The sequence below is a fragment of the Triturus cristatus genome, chromosome 3_2, assembly GCF_964204655.1.
Source record: "Triturus cristatus chromosome 3_2, aTriCri1.1, whole genome shotgun sequence".
Taxonomy (NCBI): Eukaryota; Metazoa; Chordata; class Amphibia; order Caudata; family Salamandridae; genus Triturus; species Triturus cristatus.
Window position 1 is genome coordinate 643629153 of NC_140584.1, and position 20414 is coordinate 643649566.

Here is a 20414-nt window from a genome sequence, read left to right on the forward strand (position 1 = left end):
GCATCAGCGTCGAGTACGCCTGGCCTAGGCCAGACTGTTTCTGACTTCCCACATAAGAGGCCCCTCCTTTATAGCATTAGGACTGCATTGTGGAGAAGTCTACAACGCTTCCAATGTTGCTGCCACTGGTTATTAATACACAACAGTGCTTGGAGGTTTGAGTGAACACGGTTCAGCTACACAAGAAAGGCCCTTGGTTCAGGGGCTTCATCAGATAAGTGCTCTAGTGACTTTTGAAGAACAAAACTAAATTAGTTGTGAATAGGGTACCCTGCAGTTATCATTCTAGTCCTAGTCTTGCGAAATCACAGGCTGGATGGTCAACCTAGGATCATAACGCAAACCACTCCTCTGTACATTGAGACCACCTGGGAATTTGATTTGGCATGCCCTAATCCCATCCAAACTTTCCATTGATACTTTTTTTTAAACTTCTTTTGCACTTCTTGAGTAATGTTAGAGAGATTAAGCACGTATTTTACCAGGTAAACATCCTTTCCCCACATTTCACAAATCCTATAATTAGAATCTATTTGGGGTATGTTGCAATGTCTCCTACCAAGCCCTCGCTGAGTGACACATTGCATAAGCCTGGCAGTGCTTTTTTATACTTAATGCAAAGCAAGTGATAAAAAACCTACACATGCCATTTTTTAAAACATGCATATATTTACTCCACGCAGGATTTGGGGTTTCCGGCACAGTGTAGGCGATATCTTGTGGGACTAGTCTTGCAGTTCCTGAATATTTGGATCTTGTGCTCTTCTGTTAATCCTAATGCAAAAAGAACACTTGATGGACAGAATGCAGAACAATGTCATACATTCACCCCAGTACAGGGATCTGGGCCTAAATCCATCGTTGTTTTGCTCACCATGCCATTCCAGTTTGGACCCAGCCATATGCAAATCAGTCTTGACCCTGTACCCAATTGGAACAGTCCAGCCCGAACTGCCAGGCCAGGTCCTCCCTGGACTGGAAACAAGCATAATAGGATCGGTTTCGGGCTTTCAGCCCTCATCAGCCAGGATACCTTGACTCCAGTGGCATGGACAGCACGGGTCCCATGTCTGGGTATACCCGTCCCACTCGGGGTGACAAATGCAAAAAGAACAATTGATGGACAGAATGCAGAACAATGTCATACATTCACCCCAGTACAGAGATCTGGGCCTAAATCCATCGCTTTTTTGCTCACCATGCCATTCCAGACGTGGGTCCCTTGCTCACTGTGCCACTGGATTCAAGCTAGCCTGGCTGATGAAGGGTAATGCCCAGAAACCGGTCCCAGGATGCTTGTTTCCGGTCCAGGGAGGACCTGGCTTGGCAGTTCAGTCTGGACTGTTGCCATGAGGCATATGGCTGGGTCTAAACTGGGGTGGCATGGTGAGCAAAAGAACAATGGAATTAACCCAGATCTCTTGACTGGGGGTGAATATATGATTGATTCAGCATTCTGTCCATCATTTGTTTGCATAGCACTTCTGTTAAACCTAAGACATGCCGAGGCTACATACACATAATAAACCTTGACAACTTTGTATCAGTAATACATTCTGTACTGCTGTAGGAGTTAGTTTAAAACCAAACACTCTGAAGCTTAGAGTGCTATATAAATTACGAAAATCACAAGCTGAGAACTCTGGGTAGTTTCCCAGGTTTAGGAGGAAAGTTGCTCCTGTTTTATCTACAACACAAACGACACTCCAGATCTACCCACTAAAAATGTTGGTTTCTGTAGGCCATATATGGGCACATGCATCAAGCCTTTTCCCAATCGCAAACAGGCTGATTCGCAGAATCGGCTCGTTTACGAATGGAAAAAGACCTTTGCATATGCATGTAGGTTTTGGCATTCGAAATTTAGATAATCGGATTTTTTTGCGATTCCCTAAATTGTGAATGCATTTAGGGAATCACAATTAGCGATTCCCTAATGCCGATGCACTGAGCCGTTCCTAATTGCGAACTGTGCATTTACGAAACGCTAATTACCATCAACTTTAAGTTGATGGTAATATGTGCATGCTTTGAAAAATGCACAAAAACGCATTTTTCAAAGTGCCATGTAGTGCACACATGAAGGCATTTGTGTGCTTTACATGTGCACACTTACCTGTTTTGTGGGGTGCTTCGGCCCCCGGGCACACTTGGATTTGCCTTCGCTATTTGCGATTACCAATTTGGTAATCACAATTAGCAAATGCAATATCATTCATTTCTATGGGCCTGTAGGCCCATAGGAATGGTTGGAGTCACATTACCTAATAGCGATTCGCAGTTTCCGAATTGCTATTAGGTAATAGCAAATCGGTAAAATTCGCTATTTGGGAATCGCAAAATGCAGGTTTGATGCATGTGCCCCCATGTCACATCTAATATTCTAATGTCCTTAATATTTACCCCATCTCCACAAAAATCTGAAGAAGAGGAAGGAAGCTACTTACATGTGGCACAGGTGTCACCAGGGTCCATTTCTCGTGACTCTTGTCATTGCTTGCATGTGGTGACACAGCACCTGCAGGGTAGAGGAGTGAAAGAAGACTGATCATTGGCACTGTGACATGCAGACTAGAGCCATCTTTTTTTCACACTTGGTTTATCGATGCTAATAAAGCAACATGCAAGGTCGCTCGCTCACTCACTCACCTAGTTATTCATTCACTGTTATTCACTTTCACCCAGTTGTTAACCCTCACTCACCTATTCATTCAGCAGCTCAATCAAACACTTGTGTATTCATTAATTCATTCATTAAATAACTCACTGAATCACTCGCTCATCTCCTTCTGCTGACCATTTCTAATTCTAGGACACTTCTCAATAACGGACACTGCATACTTACACACTGTTGGTCTCTGAACACTAATAGTGCCTCTTAGACAGAAACCCACTCAAGAGCCGTGAAAGAAAATGGTGACTGTCCAGGAGGATCATTTTAGGATAAGTAGTGAGTTGAGGGATTTATACTCGATGCCATTTATGATAATTTCTGTTTGTTTTCAGGGCAGTAAAAGGTCAGATTCCAAACAGAATGAGAGAATTATAAGTTTAAAACTTTGTGGCTGCTCAAGCGAAAACACAACTTGTACTATATTCCATGTGTAAAATAGAAGAACTAGGTATATTTGTATATCTTAGTTTATTTAAAATGAAAGTTTTATTTTTTTAAAAACCTGAGGCCCTCTGTAGATCTTTTCTGTGCAAATGAAATGGGCTTGCCTTTTGTTACATATGCACTAAAGGAATTATGTATTTAAATTTTGCACATGATTGGTTTTGGTTGTGCACAGTGCATTGGTATATACCATTATGTTTAAAAAGGTATGTTGGAATGCTTTCCACACAATGCCTAATGAAAGATGTATGAAATAAATTGACTTGTTTCTTGCAGTGTTCTTTGTAAAGAAAAATCATTTGTAAATGTAGTTTTTATCCATATAATGGTTTTAAAATCTGCACATACTGTGTATATTTTGTTGCCCTGAAGAAGTCCCAAGAGGAACAAAATGTGTTGGCAATGGCTACAGACAAAGCAGTTTTTAAGATCATGAATAAAGAAATCATTAAAATCAATTGGACAAATTCTCGCATTACGTGGCTTTGCACAAGTTAAATTTTCAATATGTTATATACTTTGCAATCATGTTTTGATATAATGTTGTGATATTTTGAGCGCTGTGTCCCCTGAGCTATAAATGTTAGTGTGGACTTTGTCCTGCAGGGAAGGTTTAGGTGACTGATCTTCCAGACTCATGCTTCTTTTTTTAATTTGTCTATGACTTTATACCCTATTATTGTAATAAGTGCTAACTGTTGCCTCAGTCACCATGTAAATCAATGGTCTAGGACGAGTTTAACTAATGGCTGCATAAGACGTGCCTGCCACAGTGGTGGCACTATCCATAACCTGATGTCTGTGGTCTGAACCCGAGGGCTTGTGCAATTCTGCAGTGAGACTACTCCTGAGGAGTGGGGGTTTGAGGTGACACAATAGGGCAATGATGAAGCAATAGTGCATTGCAGCTAGGGAAACGTGGCCTGCTGATGTGGCAATGCTGCTTTGTATGCAAGGACTAAAATGACTATAGCTGCATTAATATGGTACAATAAGTACAGGAAGGCATGACTATACTGGCATGGGAATAGTGCTTACATGCGGGGACACTGATATTACTGTATGGCAGTGGTTTTTCGTACGCAGTAGGACCATGAGGATTTCTGGTATGGTAGAAGGGCTGTACATTCAAGGGGTAGTGTAGACCTTTACCTCTATCACAATGGGCCTTTACTACTGGCATGGCAACAATGACAACAGTACTTGACAGCTGGTGCCACGAGGATTACTGGAACAGATTCTACAAGCAGGGCCCATGTGTGCTATGGCAATGGCTTGCTAGTAGGGAATCAGGAGGATTGCTGGCATGATAATGGTGTTTCACTCGTAGGACAATGTGCATTACTAATATGGGCATTCTGATGTACAGGGAGAGGGGGCAGGAGGCTTTACTGCTATGTCGCTCAATACTTACCTGCAGGGACATGAAGATGACTGACACGGAGACGATGTCTGTGTGACTGACATATCAAGGCCATGGAGATGCTAGTATCACAGTAGTATCTGTAACACATGGGACACTTTGACTATGGTCTAGGTTTTTGAGATCATCACCATGAAGGTAATAAACAGCTTGACAACTTTGAGCATTGTTGACCCTGGAGCATCAGTAGCCTCCTGACAGTGCACAGCTCCTGAGATAGCATGCCACATCTTACCTCACTGTTCATCACTGATCAACCAAGACAGGTGAGCATACTGAGCAGGCATCAAGCAAACTGGAGCAGCACACGCTACAGGTTGCCACATGAAACACTGCGTAATTTGTATCAGCCAGAAATATTTTAGTAGCACCGTCACTTAATTACTCTGTACCCTGGATTATATGACCTGCACTGAGAAATAGATAGCTAGAGAGATAGAAAATATAGACAAACAGACAGACAGAACAGACAGACAGACAGTCTCCTGGGAACTCTGGCATGAAAAAACAGACAATATAATAAGTTCCCCTCCAGAAATTCCTCTAAAATTGTTTTTATTTTTTTTACTGTGTATATTCAGTAAGGTGTACTTTTCTTCAAGAAAGCTTAACACCATGCATTCCACAGCTTAAGAAATCAAACTGCATGTACTGTTCTTAGCAGTGCATTAGCTTTGTCTCCATTGGAGTTACGCCTTTTCCACCCACAACTAAAAAGTCAAATGTACTGAAGGGCGGGCAAGCAAACGTACTGCAGAAAAAACATCCCACAAGTCACCTTTCATAACAATTACCAGCAGAGGAGGCTTTACCTGAATCTGCTGATCCACTAACATAACTTGGAAACACAGCAATCAGAGGGTTAAGACATGAAATACAGTTATGTGTCAGAGGCGAGGAGTAAAGTTACAGAACTGCGGCAAGCCCGCAAAGGAGGACTTGACTCTTCGGCGGCTCCTCCGCTATGGCGGAGGAGCGTTGCCCCCCCTTGCTGAGTGCCAGGCAGAAGAAAGAAACGGAAAAAATGAAATGATAATAAAACCACTTTATTTTTCTTTCTGCTGCAGGCATCAAAGTCTGGGCAGTGCACACGGAGGAGTAGGGAACACTGTAAAGTGGGCATGGCGGTTTGGCCAGCTATCTAAGGCTGTCCAAACCATCAGGCGCACTTTGATCCCTCTCAACCCGAGCTGTGTTGTACAGCTGGTTGGAGTAGAGGCGCAGTCTCCTAGGACCTGAGCGAGATCGTTAAACAAGCCCGCTCAGGCCAATCACAGAACTGCTCTCATGAGAGCATCATCTTGATTGGCATCTAGGAGCCTGCGCAGTGTGCATGACTCGGGAGCAGAAGAATCCAAAGTTGGCAGCCAACAGTGCAACAGCAGGTAAGTCCTCATTTATTTATTTATTGCATTCCTTCTATCCCAACACCTCCAGTGGCGGCTCCTCAGCTAAGGACTGTTTCCATGAGGCACAGGGTCAAGACTGATTTGCATATGGCCAGATCTAAACTGGGGTGGCATGGTGAGTAAAATAATGATGGATTTAACCCAGATCTCTTGACTGGGGGTGAATGTTTTGATTTGTTCTGCATTCCGTCCATCAATTGTGTGTTGACAATTAAGTGCCGGTGGCGAGCATCAGAAACCACAGGCTCAAATTAAGCAGTGTGGCGAGCAAAGAAACAATGTATTTGACCCAGATCTGTGGCTGTGGGTGAATGTTTGATTTGTTCAGCATTCCGTCCATTATTTGTTCTTTTTGCATTTGTCGCCCTAAGTGGGAAGGGTATGCACAGACGTGGATCCCTTGCTCGCTATGCAACCAAATTAAAGGTAGCCTGGCTGAAGAAAGGTGATACCCCAAAACCGGTCCCAGGATGCTTGTATTCAGTTCAGGGAGGACCTGGCCTGGCAGTGCGGGCTGGACTGTTCCCATGGGTAGCAGGGTCAAGACTGATTTGACTATGGCTGGGCCCAAACTACAACGGTGTGGCGAGCAAAAAAATGATGAATTTAACCCAGATCTGTGACTGGGGATGAATGTTTGATTTGTTCAGGATTCCTTCCCTCATCTGTTCTTTTTGCACAGTGCTGGAAAGAGCCAACAGGTACTGTTTCAATGCTGTCCTCTAGTTATGTGTGTCAGAGTATGGCATGGCTCAGGTCTCAACACCTTTAATAGCTTTTGAGCTGCAAACCTGACAGCAGTACCCTGCCCGCGGAATTGGTGACCAGGTAGCGCTTTAAATAAACCAACAACAGGTTTTCCGTTAATGGTGATTTACTATGGAAGGTTTGTTTTTACATGCTACTCTTCTGCCAGTCAGAAGCCAAGCAACTGTTACAAGCAATTAAACTACTTTGTTCGGAAGTTCGACCTAACTCATGTATTTATTTCAAACGTTTGTAAAACGTGCAGCGATCACTAGGGGTAGCGTGGCGTGATGAGGAGGAGAAAGGAACAGCCCTCAGTACAGCAGGAAAGAAGGATTTTGAACATGGTCAGTGACTGGCTACCGCCCCCCCCTTATGACCTCACCACCCCGGAGACAAGAACATAAGCATGGTATCTTTGGAAGGCGGGAGGTCGCAAGACCCCCCGGCCGTATTTATTAAGTTATAAAACAATAACATTTTTATAATTGCATGATAAACCGTTATACAAAAATCAGCAGGACATTAGATACATTATTGTCAACAAGTGTGAATGACTATCCTTAACAAAGACTCTAATACAGATTGTTTCCTAACCGAGTCTAACATCCTCCTCTGCATTTTTGTATACTAACATTTCTGGGCCAAATGGCAAGGTCGCTAACCGGTGTCAGGTCCTACTATTTGCGCCTCAGATGTGCGCATGTGCAGCCGGGCCCGGTAATTACCCGGTCCACGCCGTGAACTTCATTTACCCACTAATGGAGGGCCCTTACTCTGCGCCATCCGGTGACGTCATGAGTATGCGCGCGCGGGGTGGCTACCAGCCTAAGGAAAGCGTGACTCCCCAACCCGCGCCCCTTTGAAGCACCAGTTACCTTGCCCCTGATGTTCTAGGAGGGGCCAATGGCCCCTCCCCCTGGGCGGGAACCTCCATAGGATGATGCCCGCCCCCTCAGACCTTAAAATAGTTGCTCACCGGTCATGACCTTACCGCATGCCCCATTCCTAATAAATACGACGACCTATGGGAAAAATTCTAAAGTACAACTACACTGACTAAAAACAAAAACATACATCATGTATAACACCGTAGAGCTACAAGGGAAAAAAAGGGGCCTAGACACAATTGTACCAGTGACACATAATACACTACCATTCACTGCATTGGGAGAAAAAAGGCCTACGAGAAAGCATAATCAGCAACATATCTTCGCAATACAATATTGATCACTACAATGGGAGAGAAAGTCCTAAAAGCAAACCTCATCAGAAAAACCAACATTTCAGACCCAGTTTACCATGCCTGAGAAAGTAAGTTAACCACAACCTAGCAATTTACACCCTAAATCGGACTAGTAACGCATCAACCGCGTCCTACAGGGATGGTGGGTGGGAAAAACACGAGGCCCCAAGCGCGGGGCACGTCCGGTGTGGGGGAGCGTCCAGGCAACAAGGGGGTCACCTGGGCGCTCCCCGCCTCTTTATTTCCCAGCGGCCCACCCCTCCTTCCCCCCGACCCGGATGTCGATTAACGCCATCCGGGTCAAGGGTGGAGTGGCAACCAGTCGGTGGCAGGGCGCGCCCCAGTGGACACGCCCCACCACCGAGAGGTCCGGAGGGCAAGGGGAGGGGTCGCCGCACCGCCATGCGGGCGGGGTGGCCAAGAGCCCCCCCTTTTCACATGGTCAGTGACTGGCTACCGCCCCCCCCCCCCTTATGACCTCACCACCCCGGAGACAAGAACATAAGCATGGTATCTTTGGAAGGCGGGAGGTCGCAAGACCCCCCGGCCGTATTTATTAAGTTATAAAACAATAAAAAATTTATAATTGCATGATAAACCGTTATACAAAAATCAGCAGGACATTAGATACATTATTGTCAACAAGTGTGAATGACTATCCTTAACAAAGACTCTAATACAGATTGTTTCCTAACCGAGTCTAACATCCTCCTCTGCATTTTTGTATACTAACATTTCTGGGCCAAATGGCAAGGTCGCTAATCGGTGTGAGGTCCTACTAGCTGCGCCTCAGATGTGCGCATGCGCAGCCGCGCCCGGTAATTACCCGGTCCACGCCGTGAACTTCATTTACCCACTAAAGGAGGGCCCTTACTCTGCGCCATCCGGTGACGTCATGAGTATGCGCGCGCGGGGTGGCTACCAGCCTAAGGAAAGCGTGACTCCCCAACCCGCGCCCCTTTGAAGCACCAGTTACCTTGCCCCTGAAGTTCTAGGAGGGGCCAATGGCCCCTCTCCCTGGGCGGGAACCTCCATAGGATGATGCCCGCCCCCTCAAACCTTAAAATAGTTGCTCACCGGTCATGACCTTACCGCCACAGGCCAGCATTTTTGACCGACGATCTGGCCTCCCCCTTCCCTAGACCTAAGCCAGGAGCGCGCTTACCTTGCAAATCCCTCCAACCAGGCCCAGACATTATTAGACCACAAGACGTTCGCTGCCTCAGTCAAGTGCACCCCGTCCCTCAGGTAGAACTGCTCACCCCAGATACACCCATGTGGAATCGTCTGCAACCGGGGGGCTCGAAATAATTTGTCCAACTGTGTGTTGATCCTCCGTACTGAGTGATTCAACGCCCTGACCGAGTCCCCCCCTCGCCACTGCCACCGAGGGATAAGTTGCGACCAGACTACTGTGGAACCCGGACAAGTCCTGGCCACCCACCCCGCAGTGGAATTGATCTCCTCAATAAGCATGCGCCTCCCCAATTTGGCCAAATCATTCTCCCCCAGGTGAAGTATCACCACTGAGGGGGGAGCGGGCTGCTGAGCTAAGAGTCCCTGAAAAAAGTTCCGAAACTGGTTGAGGCATAAACCCCCCCTCCCGAAGAATGAGACATCAAACCCCTTTTGCGCAACCTTCTTCCTACGGTCTCCTGAAAGAAAAACATGTTCCGCACGCCTAACATAAGAGTGGCCCACAATCCAAGTCACCAATTTCTTGTGTCCTCCGTGCTGTGCCGATGTCGGTAGTTGACGCCCGGTGGCGAGTTCCTCCCCTGCGTGACAGGTTTGAGAAACTGCAAAAAACCAGAAACAACCAGGCGTGAGCACCATCCTGTCACAACATGTCAATGCGCACATAACTCTTGTAACGTTCGGACGACCATCTCCCCAGTCTCTTCACATTCTCAACTGAGAGACCCCTCGCCACTGCCTCAGTTGCTGCCCCAATCCTAAATGAGTGGGTGCCGAATTCTTTTGGATCAAAGCCTGCCCATCTGACCGTTAGCTCCAAGACTCGTCTAAACTGGTACCTGGTCAATGGTGTACCATCGGCATGACACAACAGTGCGCCCCCCACCGTGCCCTCCCGCTGCCTGCAGAAAGCCTCTACGTGAGAAACCGGGCAGCAAGGGTTAGCCCGTGCCCGGTGGAGCACTATAGTGTGACCCCGAGAATCCTGATCAGTTTTTGATCTCTGAATTGTTATCCACATAACGTCCTCCCTGATCTTCATGCCGGCCCACTGTAGTCCGCCCTCCCTATCAGCCTTTGACCCAGCCACTAACTCCCCAACCCTCAAAGCCCCATAGAAGGCCAGGGAAAATGCAGCCTTGAACAAAAGTACTTCCCACTGTGAGCTACATACACTGTGCAGCGCCCCCAGTAAGGCTGTCAGCCGTGCCAGTCCAATGGGCCTCCTCTTATCACCCAGGCAACCCTGTAAACGGCGCCAACCCCTCAAGGCCTTGCGTACCAGAAAGGTGTTAGTGGGATCCCGCATACCCTTACCCTGTGCGAAGAAGGAGACCGCCGCCCTATGTCTGCTCGCAGCCGCCACTGAGCGCCCTTCCCTGTGCATTGATTCTAGGTAAGCTGCAAAACTGTCCTCCTGCGCCCACCTAACCTCCCATTCCTGCCCCAAAAAGGCCCGGTAAGACAAAAACGCCCCTTCGTAAGCTGTCTTGGTCCTGGGGGCTAAGCTAGCAACCACGAGGTCTTGTAATCGGGGGCACCAATCTGCCAAAGTACTGCCGGGAATTGCGCTGGCTGGGGGTCTGCCGCAGGAAGATGTTCTCTGAAAACCTGCATTTTAAAGCGAGAAAGGGAGACAGCTGCATTGTTGAGGATGCCAGGGACATGCTTGGCTCTGAAGACCACATTCCATTTTAAGCATTGCAACACAATCTCCTTTATTAAGCGCAGTATGAATGGACAGCGTGCCCCCTGCTGATTTATGCATTCCACAACTGTCATGTTATCCGACCAGAACACCACGGATTGATTGCATAAGTGTTCCGGCCAGACCATCAATGCTACCCATATCGGGAAGAGTTCCAGAAAGCCAATATTGGCGGTCAGACCCCGTGTTCTCCATTCCGCTGGCCACCGCTGGGCGACCCACTTAGTCCCCAGGATGGCACCAAAGCCCGCACTCCCCACAGCGTCTGTCCATAAGCCCAATTCTGCTGATGTGGCGGGAGGACCTGACCACACTACCCTGCCATTGAAATCCTCCAGGAATGCCATCCAAATAAGCATATCCTGGCGAACCTCAGATGACAACCTCGTGCGGTGATGTTTCTCCCGTAACCCTTTCATGGCTTGAGCAATGGAGCGTGAAAAGGGGCGCGCCATTGGGAGGACCCGAAGCGCAAAATTCAATTGCCCCACCACTTCCTGTAGCTGTTGCAATGTAACCTTGTCTTTGCGTAGGCATTGACGTAGGGCTGCTCTAAACCTAGACACTTTGTCCACGGGCAACCTGAAGCATCCTTCCACTGAGTCAATTTCGATACCAAGGAATTCTAAACAGGTGGATGGTCCGACCGTCTTCCCTGGCGCTAGCGGGACCCCAAAAGCCCGCATGAGCACACAAAATTCCTGCAATGCCCACGCACACTCCTGAGATCCCGCCGCACCCAAGAAAAGGAAATCGTCCAGATAATGCATAACCTGCCGGTGGCCCGTCGCCTCTCTCATGACCCATTCCAAAAATGAGCTGAACGTCTCGAAATAGGCACATGAGATGGAACAGCCCATGGGCATGCATTTATCCATATAGAACTTGCCATCAAAAGCGAAACCTAATAAATGGTGGTCCAGAGGATGGACTGGGAGGAGACGGAAAGCCGATTCTATGTCTGATTTTGCCATCATCGCCCCTGGCCCCAGCGCCCGCAATAAGTCAACTGCCTGGTCAAATGAGGCGTACTTTACACTACAAATCCCCTCATCAATCGCATCATTCAATGACGCTCCTCTAGGTGCCGACAGGTTGTGGATCAGTCTGAACTCCCCCCTCTCTTTCTTAGGTACTACCCCTAGTGGAGAACACACGAAATTGGGAACAGGCACCGTCCGGAAAGGGCCAGCTATCCTACCCAAAGACAGTTCCTTGCTAATCTTAGCAGCCACCACTGTGGGGTTATGTTGTACTGACAGTTGGTTCCTGCAATGTGCACTCCCTGTGTACCCCCCTGCCGGGATCCTAAAACCTTGGGAAAAGCCTTCCTGAAGCAGAGTGGCCGCTGTGTGATTCAGGTACCTATTCAACCAAGGAATCATTGCCAAAACATCTATAGGGGTGGGGATAACCAACTTATCTGCACTACTCCGGCTTCCCCCTCCCCCTCTGACTGTGGTTGCCCTGCTTAGACCTGCAAGATGACTCGGGGTGGGAGGGGTGACCGCAGACTGCACATGCATGTCTAAATCTACAGGTGCCAGGAGCCCTCGTGCAGGTGCGCTAATTAAAATCCCAGCACACCCCTTTCCTCTCAAACCCCCCCCCTACTCCTACCCGGGACCTCGCTCCCCTGGGCCGACCGAAAGGGATGATGAGGTCTGGTGGGGTACCCCCTGCCCGCACTGGTGGACTGGAGTGGGGCTGGGCTCCCTGAGAACTGCCTATGCTATGACACAGAGTCAACCCTATCCCATGTCAATGATGAGTCAAATTCTTTAGCTTTCCTGAAATTGACATCATACTCCTTCCAGGCATCCCCCGGGTACTGCTCGCTCCACCCCACAATCCTACTCTGGTAGCAAGCCAATGGCGCCTGCACATTAGGCGGCCGTTCGGACATGATGGTCCTGAATACTGCGAAAGCCCTGACCCAGTTGAGCAAAGTTTCCTCCACCCTAAATCTAGAACACTGTGCCCTCCATTCACTAGGAAGCATCCATTCCTTTAGTGTCTTCGCATGTTCCATTTCCCTGCTATCAAGTAGCAATGAAAAGATGTAAATATATTTTCCCGCCCAGATCATTTCTTTCGTTGCCTGGGACACATGCTGTGCCAAATTCTCACTCCTGGAAGGTATTGACCCATCCCCCAAGAGAGGCAGCACCACCTCCTTACCATTTCCTTGTACCTGGGCCGGTTGACCACCATCTGCGTTCGGTTGAGCGGGGCTGGAACCTGAAAGTGAAGCAGATGAGGGTACCGCAGCTCTGTCGGCTGCCGCTGCCGATTTAATCCTTTCTACCAACTGCGCTGCTGCCGCAGCGTGATCTGATGAAGCCGGTAACACGCCCCCCTTTTGTAACCAAGGCAATAAGGCCCCTATTTGAGAAGCCAATTCAGCAGGGACCGAGTCCGAGTTATCAACTGGGACTACGGGCGCCCCAGGGGGCGTGGCCGGTGGCACTGGTGTGGCAGGCAACGGAGTAACCGGTGGCGGCAAGCCCAGCACCGGCATCGGTACCACGGGCGGGGAAACAGGGCCCACAGGAGGTAACGCCGGCGGCATGGCAGGAGCCGGTGCAGCGGGCTCCGGAACTACCAGCACAGGTATCAAAGGTACTGGACTCGCGGGTGCGGGAGGAATAGCGCGGAACTACTGGGGCTGGGCACTGCACCTAGGCCTCTTGGCCTTAGACTTCTTTGGCGGGCTAGCAAAATCGCCCCTTGGCAAGGGCGCCTTTCGCTGCCGCGCGGGCCTGCTTGAAGGGCCTGGGGAATCAGCAAACCTTTCATTCATGAGGGCCTCCAATTCATCCACCTTCCCCAACCGCCTATTAATGCTGTTCATCTCCTGCATCATGGCCTGCATCATAACCTCCATCCTGGACCCTCCTTTCTCACCCATCGACCTCGGCATGACTGAGGTGCACTGCCCTACACTCCTAGTATTCCGACACAGGTGTGAGTGTGCTTAATACCTTTACCAGAAGGAGGATGTACAGGGGGCTGTAAGCACCATGCAACCGTAACCGCAACGCCCCGGCTTATCCGGTTTGTCAGGGGTGAGTAAACTCTAACGTAGACCCACCCGGCGGCTACCAGAAGCGATGTAATGCGAGCCCCCCGCTCTCCTCTTACCGTCCCAAACCTGCGCACTCCCAGCCGCAGTCCACAGACCGTGTCCTCGGGCACGCTCTGCGCAGGTCTCCACGTCACCGCCGCGTCACACCAGTGAGAAGGCACCTGTAACCGCATGAAACTGCTTGCACGATCGGTGTACAACTCCTTCACCAAGCTGCAAATACAGACACCGCCTTCCTGTTATGTAAACGAAATCAATAAATTATTTCCTCTTTGGAGTTGGTACTGTGTGGTCCCCCAGCCGTGGTTAGACGCCTCTTTTTCGATGGTTTCCGCCTTGTCTTTTGGTGTTATTTTATTTTTCCTTTTTTGTTTGTATTTCTAAAATGTATGTATCCGGGTAACTTCTGAGGTGCACTCAGTACTTTGTCAATTCGGCTGAGCCCCAGGGGGCCCATTGCTTCCTTGATGTTGTTGAACAAGTATAAAATAGCGGCCGGCCCTGGTGGTTGTAGGCCCATGTTTGTATTGAGTTTTTATGTGCAATAAAGGTTTTTCAAAAAAAAAAAAAAAAAAAAATTATTTCCTCTGTGTAATCTTCGCGCCCCAGCAGCTGTAAACGGTAGAATGAGCGCTGAAAAAACAGTATGCAAATTAAAAACTGATATCCCCTTCAGAATTGCACGCAAACGTTGCAAAACAAATCGGCCCAATGGCCTGCACACCGCCTCACGCGTCCGCAGCGATCCGCCCGGTGGGCCGGCACCAAGCGCCACACTATTTCCCCCCCCCGCCCGTGATTCAACGAATATGTGGAGAAGCCTGTGCGCGGCGCCGAGCGTTTTACGTTCTAATCCCGCTGCGCACTGCCACAATCACCCGTTGACCGGGAGGGCCGCACGAACACCGCCCCAAGCCCCCAACACCTTACCTCGTCAAACAAACGAAGATATGAGCCCCGCGCGTCCGCTTCGAACTTGGACACCGAGTGCTAACCCCGCTTTATCCGCGAAGCACCTGAGCGATCGTACAGCACTGCCTGCGTCCTGCCGGGAGTCCGCCTGCCCGCAGCTCAAAAAGAAACGCTAAATGCCGACCCACCCTCCCACTCGCTTCCGATGTCCAGCAGCAAGGAAAACCGCCGGCGAGACGTCCGCGTTCCACACGCCTGCACCTACGAAGCCAACACCTGAAAAACAGAAAAAAGAAAAAGAAATAACACGAGGCCCCGAGCGCGGGGCACGTCCGGTGTGGGGGAGCGTCCAGGCAACAAGGGGGTCACCTGGGCGCTCCCCGCCTCTTTATTTCCCAGCGGCCCATCCCCCCCTTCCCCCCGACCCGGATGTCGATTAACGCCATCCGGGTCAAGGGTGGAGTGGCAACCAATCGGTGGCAGGGCGCGCCCCAGTGGACACGCCCCACCACCGAGAGGTCCGGAGGGCAAGGGGAGGGGTCGCCGCACCGCCATGCGGGCGGGGGGGCCAAGAGCCCCCCCTTTTCAGTTGATCTATGGCATTTGCTGTAGAGCTGGACTTTGGAACTGGGGAGCCAGGTTTAAGGCTCAGCGTCGTGTCAACACTCTGTGATTCTGGGAAAATCACTTAATCTCCATGTGACAAAAAAATAAATGAATATACCCTTGTGTAAGGTCATTGGTGCTAATGTAAAATGCTCCAATACCTTCTGGCCGAGTTTGCACTATATAAAATTGCAAAAAGAACAAAAACAAAAAACGTTGTTACACCGTAAGATAGTAAAAAATAGTCAGTTTTTCAGTATGGTCCAGGGAGGGCCTGGCCTGGCAGTTAGGGCTGGACTGTTCCCATGAGGCACAGGGTCAAGACTGATTTGCATATGGCCAGGTATAAATTGGGGTGGCATGGTGAGCAAAAGAATGATGGATTTAACCCAGATCTCTTGACTCGAGGTGAATGTTTTGATTTGTTCTGCATTCCGTTCATCATTTGTGTGTCTTTTGCTTTCTCGCCCTAAGTGCGCCAGGTATGCCCAGACGTGAGTCCTGGGCTCCCTGTGCCACTGGAATCAAGCTATCCTGGCTGAAGAGGTGTGAAACCCCGAAACCGGTTCTAGGACGTCTGTTTCCGGTCCAGGGAGGACCTGGCTTGGCAGTTCGGGCTGGACTGTTCCCATGAGGCACAGGGTCAAGACTGATTTGCATATGGCCTGGTCTAAACTGGGGTGGCATGGTGAGCAAAAGAATGATGGATTTAACCCAGATCTCTTGACTCGAGGTGAATGTTTTGATTTGTTCTGCATTCCGTTCATCATTTGTGTGTCTTTTGCTTTCTCGCCCTAAGTGCGCCAGGTATGCCCAGACGTGAGTCCTGGGCTCACTGTGCCACTGGAATGAAGCTATCCTGGCTGAAGAGGGGTGAAACCCCGAAACTGGTTCTAAGATGTTTGTTTCTGGTCCAGGGAGGACCTGGCTTGGTAGTTCGGGCTAGACTGTTCCCATGAGGCACAGGGTCAAGGCTGATTTGCATATGGCGAGGTCTAAACTGGGGTGGCATGGTGAGCAAAAGAATGATGGATTTAACCCAGATCTCTTAACTGGGGGTGAATGTTTTGATTTGTTCTGCCTTCCGTTCATCAATTGTGTGTCTTTTGTTTGTGTAATACAGACACAAGCCCAACAGTTGAATAATAATTCAACATACTTTAAAATGTCTATTACCTGTCTCCCAAGCCATTCCTACACCTTTAAGGGCCTCGAATAGTCTGAATTCGCATACTTGTAGGGTGTCATGGTTAGTAGTTGTGCTGGTTCTGTCATAGGTGGTGCTGACAGCAGCAATGTACTGGTGCAAGCTGCAGTGGCCTCCTGACGAGAGCCCCAGCACATATTTTTTTCAGAAACAAACCACTGTCGCCACACCATTCCAGTTTGGACCCAGCCATATGCAAATCAGTCTTGACCCTGCTCCCAATGGGAACGGTCTTGCCTGAACTGTCAGACAGGTCCTCCCTGGACCAGAAACAAGTACTGGGTATGCTGCAGTGTAAAATTATCTTGGACATACTTTATATAATGTTTCACCATTTCCAGAGTTTGTACACACTTGCTTTTGCATGTCATAAAATGAGTAATGACCTCTTTTATAATACTACAGTGGGGAGCATCTTCCTATTGTGTGGTGAGAAATGCGGGTGTGCTCAGACTTTGTTCTTGCCCTGCACAGGTAATGAGTGCAGCACAAGAGGCACGTTAGGTTAAACAATTTATTGTGCCACACAGAAACAACCACAGCAGTCCATTTCAGAACCTTGACAAGGCTCCACAAAGGAGCGCTAAGATCTCATAAGGAACCCTGCACAAGAGTATGTAGGCCCTACTGTGAGAGCATAGGCTTTCCCATGTGTCGAGGGCTGAGCTCACCATTTCGAATACCATTAGAGAACGTACCCTAATGTTCTCCATTTCTTTTCCTTTGTTTGAACTTCCGTCTGAAACAACATTGTCCCTAGATTTGTTAGGCTGGAGGGGCTCCATACATGAGCAAGCCCAGTGGAAAAATAATGATCCAGGATGGTATAAGGCACACCTCTTGTGCACAATCCCTCTCTCATTCAAGAACCTCTCCATCTCATTTGAGGTGAACTGCACCCAGTTGTCAGTAAGAATGAAGAGGGGATTATCCTTCCTTAAAAACACATTAGACATAAATCTGATTACAGTAAGTGTGGTGGTGTCCTGTACAACCTTTACTTCAGGCCACTTAGACAACAAGTCCATAAGAACTAGCTAGTGCTTACCTGAACGTCCCTTGGTTTCCAAAGGACCCGTAATGTCCAGAGCGATCTCATCCCATACTTCTTTTGGTATCTTGCGACAAGTCATGGCACTATGCGAATTATTTTAGATTTGTCACTCAACTTATATTCACAGCACTCCCTGACTAACATCTCAACTTGTAGATCCATGTGCAGCCACAATACACACTTCTCAAATGCTCTTTTGTCTTACAAATACCCTGGTGACTTTCATAGGCCAAGTGCCTCAATCGACTTCATACACTTGAGGGGGAACTAACCTGCATAAGAAGTTTGTCAGTAACAGAAAGTTCATTCATGAACTTTTCAAAGCTCCCAAGTTCTTAAGCTGTAAGGAACCCTTATCACCACCAGCTATGATCTTCATAATTTCCCTGAGCACATCATCCTTCTCCAATTCCTCCAGCCATTCAACCTCCGAAACACAACCCCCAGTAATCTCGCCTTTTTCTCCAACTCTGGAATATACACAATAGTAAAATGATAGTCTTGCAACGCAACCAACCATTTGGTAATATGGGAAGAAATACAATCCAATCCTTTTCTGCCAAAAATTTCCTGAAGTGGTCTGTGATCCCTTTGAACAGTAAATTTACTCCCCATTAAAACTGTCTGAATTTCTTGATTGTATTATACATGCTTACCTCTCCTTTCAGAGACCTAGAGACAAAAGCTATGGTAACCTCCCTATCGTCATGTTTTTGCCTTAACACTGCACCAAACCCCTTTTCACTGTCATCAGTCACAACAGAACATTATAACCCCAGGATAAACCTTTTCAAATTATGCTCTGAAAATAAACTTGCTTTTATGCCATCAAACTCCCTTTGACATGCCTCATCGCATCCAAGCCACACTCCTTTCTTAAGCAGTCCTCGAATGGCACATGCACAGCTGGCAAAGTTTGGAAAAAACCGGTTATAAAATTCAGCCATAACTTAAAAGGGTTGCACATCATCTTTTTTGTCAGAATGAGGTAAATCAGATCATCTTTTAGTTTAATGCTTTCTGTAGAGATTACATGCCCCAAATACATAATTTCAGATAGACAGAATTTGCAATTGCTGACTTTCAAGGTAATACCCTTCGAACTAAAAATCTGCAACACTTCTCCGATCTTGTTCAAGAGAAACTCTAGATCTTTGTGGAAAATCAAAACATCCTCTTGAAAGAATTTCACTCCTGAAACCTTCCCCAAAATATCATTCCTCAGTCCCTGAGAAGCAGACTCTGCCGAGTAAAGATTAAAAGGCATCCTATAAAAGCGTAAGACTCTAAAAGGCGTAATGAACGTAGTGAGATCTCTTGAGTCTTCACTTAGATGAACTTTGTGGTAAGCTCAAGTGAGGTCCAGAGTGGAGAAAAATCTGACACCTCCCAGCACATTTACCATCTCCATGATGTTGGGAAGAGGACATTTGTCCTCAACAACTTCTTTGTTAAGCTGTCTATGGTCCCAACACAATCTGATGTCACCCGAGATTTTTGTTGCAACAACAACAGGGGCAACCCATTCAGAAGCTTCTACAACCTCAATTATCCCTTCTGCAGACAAACATTCTAAATCCATTTTTTATAGCGTCTTGTAGACTAAGAGGAATTTCCTAGCTTTACAAGCCACAGGTGTGCCACCTTCTTTCATACAGATACAGTGTACATACCCTTTAACACAGTCCACAGCATTGGAAAATACATCAGGAGGTTCTTGGAGAAAGGTGTCAGCTAATTTGCAAGAATGTAATGCAACATAATTAACTCTTCTAACCTGAACTTGGGGCATAGAATTAGGGTCAAGGTAAATCTCTAGCCTAGATGATGATGTGGCCAGCTTAACAATGTATTGCCCTTAACCAGTACACAAATCTCGCCCATAGCCACATTCCCATGAAATTTAATTTTGACCTAAAAATACTCAACCAACTCAATGGGTTTCCCTCTGTAACTGTAAGGTGTCACATCAGAATCCCTCAGCTCAAACTTTCCTCGAAAGCATCTGCCAAAGTAGCTATCAGAAACTTATGAAAGTCTTGCCCCTGAATCGATCATCATTGTGACAGTAATGTTATTAAGAGATATGAGGTTGGAGGGATGTTCACAAATAATACTTGACACATCATTAATAACTTGTATCACCATCTCCATATCATCTGCTACGACCTCAAAACCTTTTCTTTGAGCTCATTAGAATTACAACGTTTTGCAAAGTGCCCTTTCTTACCACATTGCTTACATATAACTTTCAAAGCTGGACACTCCTTGAAATTGGCAGCTTGGTTAGGGATCCCACATCTAAAGCACACGTTTTTTAATTTTAAGACAGCAGAAAACTGTTTCTTTTGTTTGGAAGAAACTGCATGTCTAGAAGACACATTATTCTTGTGTTTCTGCAACTCTTGAATGCATAACAATGAATGTCCCACTTGCTTCACAACCATTGGGGCCTCATTAAGATCAGGATCATTTTTTGACCATAGTTCCTCATGGATTTTATCACACCTGCACTCTAACATAAACTGGTCTCTTATTCTTTCTTCTGTTCTCTCTCCAAAATCAAGTCAAGTCAAGTCAAAAGAACTTTATTTCGGAGAAAATCTCCATAAAAGGTACATAAAATAAGAATATAAAAACGTTTAAAACCATACATTGGGTAGTTAAAAAGTAGTTAAAAATGGTTGCAACATTAAAAC

At 47.5% G+C, this 20414-nt stretch overlaps 1 protein-coding gene across 2 annotated transcripts in view; it reads right to left on the reverse strand.

The window, feature by feature from the left end:
• Nucleotides 1-20414, reverse strand: part of LOC146857878 (uncharacterized) — a 1488219-nt gene that overhangs the window by 428979 nt on the left and 1038826 nt on the right. For both annotated transcript variants that reach the window (XM_085648588.1, XM_085648587.1), the window contains exon 10: nucleotides 2448-2518. In XM_085648588.1, coding sequence (XP_085504714.1) covers nucleotides 2448-2518 — 71 coding nt within the window. The remainder of the gene's footprint in view (nucleotides 1-2447; nucleotides 2519-20414) is intronic.